The sequence below is a fragment of the Urocitellus parryii genome, chromosome 12 (genome assembly GCF_045843805.1).
Source record: "Urocitellus parryii isolate mUroPar1 chromosome 12, mUroPar1.hap1, whole genome shotgun sequence".
Lineage (NCBI taxonomy): Eukaryota > Metazoa > Chordata > Mammalia > Rodentia > Sciuridae > Urocitellus > Urocitellus parryii.
Window position 1 is genome coordinate 46,135,510 of NC_135542.1, and position 7,969 is coordinate 46,143,478.

The window sequence follows — 7,969 nt, forward strand, 5'->3', positions numbered from 1 at the left end:
AACCTCTCTTTCCTTGACTTCTTTTGCTCTGCTGGACTGTTTGGCAAGCAGCTCCTGCAGACTGCCTGTCTGGGGGTCCCAGTCAGACAGGTGCTGCCTGGATCAGCTCCTTCTAAACCACACCCTGGCTCTTTGAACGCTGGCTCAGATGCTCTCCAGTGCTATAATCATTAACTCCTTCTGGAAGCCTGTAAATAAGTACCAGAACTGTGGCCTCTCACCAACGTGAGTGCCTCTCATCACTACCGTGGTAGTGTCTGTTGAAGTTCTGAGATGGAGAGACGTAAGGAAAGAAATGGCAGAGTTCAGGTGGCAGGGCAAGAGTCGGGCAGTGGAGCACGGGGACTTCTGCTGAGAAGGGAGATGGGTCTGAGGAGCGCTGTGTCCCTGGTTGCTGGCTGTATGATTGGCTCTGGCATCTTCATGTCTCCACAGGGGGTCTTGGTCTACACGGGCAGCCCTGGGGCCAGTCTTGTGATCTGGGCACTCTGTGGTCTCCTGGCAATGCTGGGTGCCCTGTGCTATGCTGAACTAAGTGCCCTGGTTCCTGAATCTGGGGGAGAGTATGTCTACATCTTGCGGACATTTGGCTCTTTGCCAGCCTTCCTGGACGTCTATATATTTGTGCTGGTGGGCAGACCAGCCTCCATGGCTGCCATCTCTCTCAGTTTTGCTGAGTATGCACTGGCTCCCTTTTACCCTGGCTGCCCCTCAGTTCCCCAGGCTGTAGTCAAGAGTGTGGCTGTCTCTTGCATTCTGCTGCTGATGCTGGTCAACTTCTGGAGCTCCCGGCTGGCCACCATGCTGACGAATGTATGCACAGCTGCCAAAGTGTTCTCATTGCTGGTCGTTGTGGTGGGTGGGGTTGTGGTGCTAGTCCAGGGCCATGCCCGTACAGAATTCCTTCTGTCTGCCTTCCACAACACAACGCAGCAGGCAGGGCGCATGGGCATGGCTTTCTACCAGGGGCTGTGGTCCTTTGAAGGCTGGAATAGCATCAACTATATGTTGGAGGAACTTAGGAATCCACAGGTGAGTCCATGTTGCCACTCTGGGGGTAAATCTCTGAATTGACAGCTCCAGCTATTTAAGTTCTGATTATTTAAATTTGGGGTGACCAAATTCACAAATAACCCAGCCAGAAATAAGGGTTTCCATCCTGCACTTGTGAGACTTGAATGCTCAATTCACTGTCTAAATAATGACCTCTCAAGAAAGTAGAGAACTTTATGATACCCAGGGTCTTGTCTTCCTACCTGTGAGGTAGGCATTATCATCCATTTTTTCACATGGGAAAACTGAGGTTTAGAGGGGACATTATTTTGACTTCAAATTGTTAGGAAGAGGTCATGCTTGATGGTCAATATTCCTGAATTGTTCTTTCCAGCACATTGTAGCAGATAATTCATAGTAGCTGAAGCCTGGGAAACACTACTGGCTATAGCATATTTTGGGACAAGAGAACAAGCCAGTGCTGCCTGCTCACACCACTCATGAACCTGGAACTGATTAGTCCTTCAGGGCACCTCAAGACGCGGAGCATTTGGATGTTTGGGTACTGTGGATGTTAAGTTTTTGTTCTACATCTGTTTGCTGAGGATGCTATTTGTTTGGTTTCTTTTTCCCTTGAAGGGGTTTTAAATTCTCACAGAATGAGAACTTCAAAGCCTTTGCCCTGGGTCCACTGGGCTGGCTCAGAGGCCACTGCAACTTTCTGAGTCTTGGCAAGGCTCTCTTGAGGGGAGTTTTGGAGAAGAAGATCTTGGAGACCTAAGTCTAAGGGCAGAGAGAGAGAGAGGGGCGGGAAGAAAGGGAGAGAGAGAGAGTGAGTTGGGGAGACAGAGAAAAACTTTGGACTTAAGTTTTATTTTTGCATATAATTTCTTGTACTTCAGTTCTTTGCCTGTAAAATTAAGCCATTTTAGCTGTTTTGCCTCCTCAGATGGCTCTCAGGTATCAGTGGTGTCATGACCCATGGAGAAAGCTTGGGCTCTGAGTGCCTTAAACAGCTGTGCAGTTGTAGCTCTTAGGGGAATGGATAGCATGTGGTCAGGCTGGCTCTGAGATGGGCAGAGGGCTTCAGAACAGAGGCATTCAGAACAGAGGCATTCATGGGTTGACTCCTTCATATCACAACGACAGCAGTCTCTCTCTGAATCCAGGTCTTGGGCTCAGAGCTGAGCTAGGGAAATGGTACAGGGCCTAAGGATGGGTAAGACAAGCTCCCATGCTTACAGTGGGGATTGGCAGAGTTTTCCCATAAAGAATCAGAAAGTTGAGATCTTAGACTCTGTGGGTCATACCGTTTCTGTCACAACTATTGAATCCTGTTGTGGTAGTATGGAAACAGCCACAGGAAAACAAAGGAATTTGGCTGTATTCAAACAAAACTTTATTAACAAAACCAGACGGCAGGCTGGATTGGGTCCATGGCCATAGTCTGCTGATCCCTGCTATATCAGAGCATTTCTTTCTTTTTCTTTGTACCGGGGGCACTCGACCGCTGAGCCCCATCCTGAGCACTATTTTGTATTTTATTTAGAGACAGGGTCTCACTGAGTTGCTTAGTGCCTTGATGTTATTGAAGCTGGCTTTAAACTCACAATTCTGTCTCAGTCTCCAGAGCTGTTGGGATTACAGGCGTGTGCCTCCGCACCTGGCTCAGAACATTTTTGATGAACGTTTTTAAAAACAAAAATCTAAGCAGGTCTTCTGAATGCTGGCATTTGAGATTCTGTTTTAACTCTAACTTGGCCCTCTAAAGCACATATTAGGAGAATCTTTGTTAGTTTCATACTTTTTCTCCCCAATAAGATAGCATTATGTTCAAATTCCCAGGGATTTGTATGAAGAATTAAGGTATCTGAGCATGAATCTGGAGATCTCTCTGCTCTTGTGATATCTTGGCCAGAATCCTATCCAGGCCACACCTCAGGGCTCTGACATTATCACAGTTCATTCCTTGTTGGAAGGCTGCCCAGGGAGAGGTCAAGTGTAAAAGCATACCAGGCTCCTTGCCTCTTACTATGTGTGAGGCTAAGTCATACATGCTGGGTGCTCACCTTGTTGAGGGCCTCCCACAAGGGGAGGGACAACCCTGGATCACCTTTGCTACAGGTGGCCTTGTCTAGACCTAGGCACAATCAGATTGCAGCACTGGGGTGATAAGAATTGACTAGAATGCTCATGCTGTAGTTGGGGCAATTTCTTTTTATGCCCAGATTCCCAGGTTTTAGAGCTGTAAGGGACCTGAGAAAGGACCTGCACCATATGAAGATCCACTGCCTCAAAGGTGCGATGTGTTTTGTGCCTACATAGTTCCATAAAAGCAATATGAAAATGAATCTGGAGGCCAGAAAGGGGAGGGCATGTTGTGTCCTAAGGAAACACAAGGAGGAGTGAGGAGAGTTCCATTACTGAGGCCAGCCTCGGGGACCTGAAATTGGTCCTGAGATGATAGCTCCATCCTCAATGTCCTCAGGCTCACTCTCCCATCCCTATCTTCAAGGTTTTCTGCTGGCTGACCTCAACCTTGGCAGAGAGGTCTAGAAATTGCCTTTTTTTGTAAAAAAAAAAGCTGAAGAGGAGAAGATATGCTAATCAGTGGCAGATGCTTAATTAGGGGAGGATTCTATCTAGTGCAAAACAGACTCATGAGATCTATTTTTGTTTTAAACCCAGGATCAAACCCAGGGGTGCTTAACCGCTGAGCCACATCCCCAGCCCTTTTTGAGTCTCACTAAGTTGCTTAGGGCTTCACTAAGTTTCTGAGGCTGGCGTTGAACTTGTGATCCTCCTGCCTCAGTCTCCTGAGTCTGTAGGATTATGGGCGTGTACCACCATGCCTGACTAGGATCTTTAACTTTCCTGTCTTCTTCTCTGTAGTTGGCTACCATGGTTGCCCTGCCAAGATTCTCTCTCCTTTCCACCTGCTTGAATCTCTTCTATGCAAGAAGAGCCTAGCATAAAGTCCTCCTTATTTTGGATGCTTTGGTGATGTTTTTGTCTCTCCCCCACCCCAGCAACCCCTTTGTACCTCTACTGCTTTGACTTTTCCCAGTGCCTCATGAGGCCCCCAGCCTATCTTCCTGAATGTGTGTCTGTCCCATGGGGATTGTGGGCTCATGGAGGAGCTGCATCTGACTCTCATCCCTCAGGACCTGGCACAATGCTCTACATTCGGACAAGCTCAGCACTGGGGTCCAGAAAGACCTCACTGGCTAACACATGCCCTCCTCTTCCTGACCCTGCAGCAGAACCTGGTGTGTGCACTGATGATCGCCATCCCTCTGGTCACTAGTCTGTATGTCCTGGTCAACATCAGTTACCTGCTAGTGCTCTCATCCAGTGAGATCCTCTCCTCTGATGCTGTGGCTGTGAGCTGGGGGTAAGTGAGTCACTTGCTGTGTCCCTTGGACACCCCACAGAGGTTCCAGGATGAGGAAAGTTTGGCACTTGGTGTGTATTTGAACTTGCCTTTGAACATACTGTTTGCTTCATTTCTGCGTGGGGCTTTGTGACCTTCTTCCAGGTTGCTGACAGAGTTCCCCTCTATTGTCCTAGGAACCAAGTTCTGGGGTCCTGGGCCTGGATGGTGCCTTTGGCTGTTGCACTCTCAACATTTGGTTCTGTCAATGGGATATTCTTCAGTGGCAGCCGTGTGTGCTATGTGGCTGCAAGAGAAGGCCACTTGGTGAGAGATGGGTCTGGGACCAGGCAAGGTGATGGGCGCTGCAGGAGGGCTGCTGAAAGGTCTGCCAACTCTCTCCTGCCTGGAGCTTAACATTTGGCCCAAACCAGGACTCCCCCAGTAAACTTGGCCCTCTTTTCTTTTGAGAGCAGGACTCGAGCATTGCACACCAGTCAGCTTTGATTCAATCCCTTTACTTCCAAGTGCAGGGCAATCATGGTCCTGGTAGTGCAGGGTAAAGGGTGTCAATGATTAGGATGTTTGTGTATGACAAAGGTACAGAGGCCACAGGATGAGGCACAGAGGGCATATAATGACTATTCCCCCAGAGCTTTTTTGTCCCTGTGTTAGCTTCCACTCTAATAATAGTATTGAACAGCAGATGACCTTAAATCCCAGGGGCTGGCTACGACATTTGGTTGTTGCTCATGTGTCACTCTTCTTGCACTGGACCAAGTCTGCTTTTATCTCAGGGATGCAGGCCAAAGCAGTAGTGGCTTCTGGAGCATATTTTTTTTTTTTTGCCTAGAGCAAGTGTCAGGGGTTCAAGAGACTGAGACAAACTATGCAAAAATACTTAGTCCATGTCACATTTTATTGGCCAAAAGCCAGTGATATGGCCTGGCTCACATCAATGGATGGAGAACTGTATTCCTCCTGCAGAGGTGGAGAAAGAAAGACTGTATATTTGATAGGCAGTATTCCAGTCTTTCACAATAATCTAAGATTCCTCCCATGATCCATCCATACCTGCTCTACATTTTCCTCCTTGTGCCTGGTCTCTCCAAGTAAATCACAGAGACCAAACATTGGAAGCCATAATGATCAGTGGCTGTTAGGTTAGGCACACCAGTGTCCAGAGCATGCTTGTCTGGGAAAGGGACACCCGCTGTGGCTCTCCTGGGGCCTGCCTGACACCTGACTCTGCTTCCCAGCCTGGATTTCTGTCCATGGTTCATGTGCGTCGCCTCACACCAGCTCCAGCCCTGATGTTCACCATGGCTGTGGCTTTGGTCTTGGTCATCCCAGGAAACTTCAGCATCCTTGTGAACTTAATGAGGCAAGTGAAACTATTCTCCAAGGCTGGGTATCTGTATTCCCCTATGTGTGTATACTAATATGTGTGCACAGATGTAGAAACGTGTATGTACTTTCCTGGAGCCCCTATCTGCATCTACTTACATACATGCACATGTATGTAACAACTGCATGCAGACTTCTTGAGTTCCATGTGTACACACTCACACACATGCATGGGTGTAAACAAGCACACGTACACTTCTGGAAGCCCAGGCTCAGGGACCCTGCTGTGCTCATACATTTCAGCCCCTTTTATCCAGTTTCCAAAATTAAATATGGCTCTCTCTTCTCTTGCTCCTTCCCCCAAAATTCAATAAGTTGAATGTTTCATCCAGAGACAGACAAAGGCTCGTGCTTTGTCATTTTTTCTTTTTTACTTGTTCCTTTTCTCTGATATTAAGATAATATTAAGGCATATTCGGGCATCATTAACATTACTTGTAGCCCTTGGACTTGGCATGATTTTCCTCCTATAATCTGGTCTGCATTCTGGACCAACATAACTTCTATCGAACTCAGCGCAGACCTACACTGACCTTACTAATTTCCCCGGGACAGAAGCCATAAGCTGTTGTGATGTCCACCTGTAATTTCATGAACTCATTTGAAGCATAGTCAGTAGGCAGACACATAACCAGCAGGCAACGATAATGTCTGGGTACAAAGAGAGTTTTCAGTAATTTTTCAGGCATTACATGTTCTCATTCTTTGCTTTTTAATTAATCTGGAACAGAACACACAGAACTTGATGTAACTCTCTTCAGAACACTAAGTAACAGGCAGGCTTTTTATCTTTTCCCCATGAGAAAGAATAAAGCCGTTATATGGTGAGAATAAAATCAAACCCATAGTGAGTATTGGGGGCACTGTTCAGGTGGAAATTGGGGAATGTGACAGAGAATGTCACTAACTCTAGGGGAAAGGTTGGTTGGGAGGGGGACTCTGCTATGAATGTGCTGGACCCTGCAGAGAGCACGGGTTTCTTTGAGATTCCCACCAGGCTGTACTTTCTAAAAATACAAACACTCCTTCTCTTTGAACATTTCTTCCTGATCCAGTCAGGGCCCATCAGGGAAATCCTGATCCAGACTTTTCCTTGCAGCCTCCTATCCTGGATCACCTATGGAACCACTTTCAGCTGTCTCCTATACATGCGGATTAAGTTGAAGAATCTTCCCCGAACTTACAAGGTAGTCTTTGGAAATAGACAGAGGGCTTTTCTGACCCTTGGCTCCCACATCAGGCAGACTTTTGGGCCACAATTTCATTAAGGCCCAGAGGAAGAATATAAGAGGTTGCCACTATCATTATTTGGTAGAGAATTTTGGAGGGGGAACAGAGGGAGGACCAACTGGATACCAAGGCATTGATTCTGCTAGGGATCCATTTCTCCTCTGGAGGACCCTGAGGGAGAACACTGGGACACAAATGCAGAGGATATATGTACACATTTGGTTTCATATAGCACAGAAAGGTCTCATTCTTTCTGTGCTATATGAAACCAAATGTGTACATTTGCTACCTAAAATGTTCCTTGCAGCCTCACAGTTACCCTGCTAACCCAGTTGTGGTGTTGGGGCAGGGACTGGGGAAGAAGAGCTAGTGGCCTGTGGGAGCAACAGGAAGGCAGGCAGGAGGGACAGAGACAGAGAACACACATCACCTTCCAGGCCTCCCTTCATCACTCAGTTCTCAGGGGCCAAATGCCCACTTTCTGCCCATTGCAGGTTCCCACCTTCATCCCTGTTATCATGCTCCTGGCTTCTCTCTGCCTGGTCCTGGTACCCATCATCGACAATCCCCAGATGGAGTTCCTATATGTCTTCCTGTTCCTGCTCAGTGGCTTCCTGGTGTATTTCCTGTTTATCTACTTCCAGTGCCAGCCCAGGTGTTTGCAGATGGCCACCTTACATTTGCAGCTGCTTCTGGAAGTTGCTCCAACTACTAAAAATCATTGACTGAGGAATTGGACAGGTTCTGCATGCCCTGTTTGCTTCAGACCTCATACTGGTGGCTGTTTTAGGTTCTCTGTAAGTTGACCATGCAGAATTCTGGTAAGCTCTTAAGTGCTATAACACAGTTGCTGTTGAGTTTTGGGTTATTCACCAGGCAGCGCCCTCCTTCTCTAAGAACTGCTCCTTCAACACAGCCACATAGGCCATCAGTCATTTGATCATTATTTCTTTGGGATTTTGACAT

The 7,969-nt window shown here is 47.3% G+C and overlaps 1 protein-coding gene across 1 annotated transcript; it reads left to right on the plus strand.

Annotated features, from left to right (window-relative positions):
• The first annotated feature begins 273 nt into the window (after positions 1-273).
• LOC113200914 (b(0,+)-type amino acid transporter 1-like) lies at positions 274-7,728 on the plus strand. Its single transcript, XM_026414545.2, has 6 exons — positions 274-1,032; positions 4,254-4,387; positions 4,564-4,693; positions 5,626-5,750; positions 6,873-6,960; positions 7,498-7,728. The coding sequence occupies exons 1-6, from the start codon at positions 274-276 to the stop codon at positions 7,726-7,728; spliced, it is 1,467 nt and encodes a 488-aa protein (XP_026270330.2).
• The last annotated feature ends 241 nt before the right edge of the window (positions 7,729-7,969 follow it).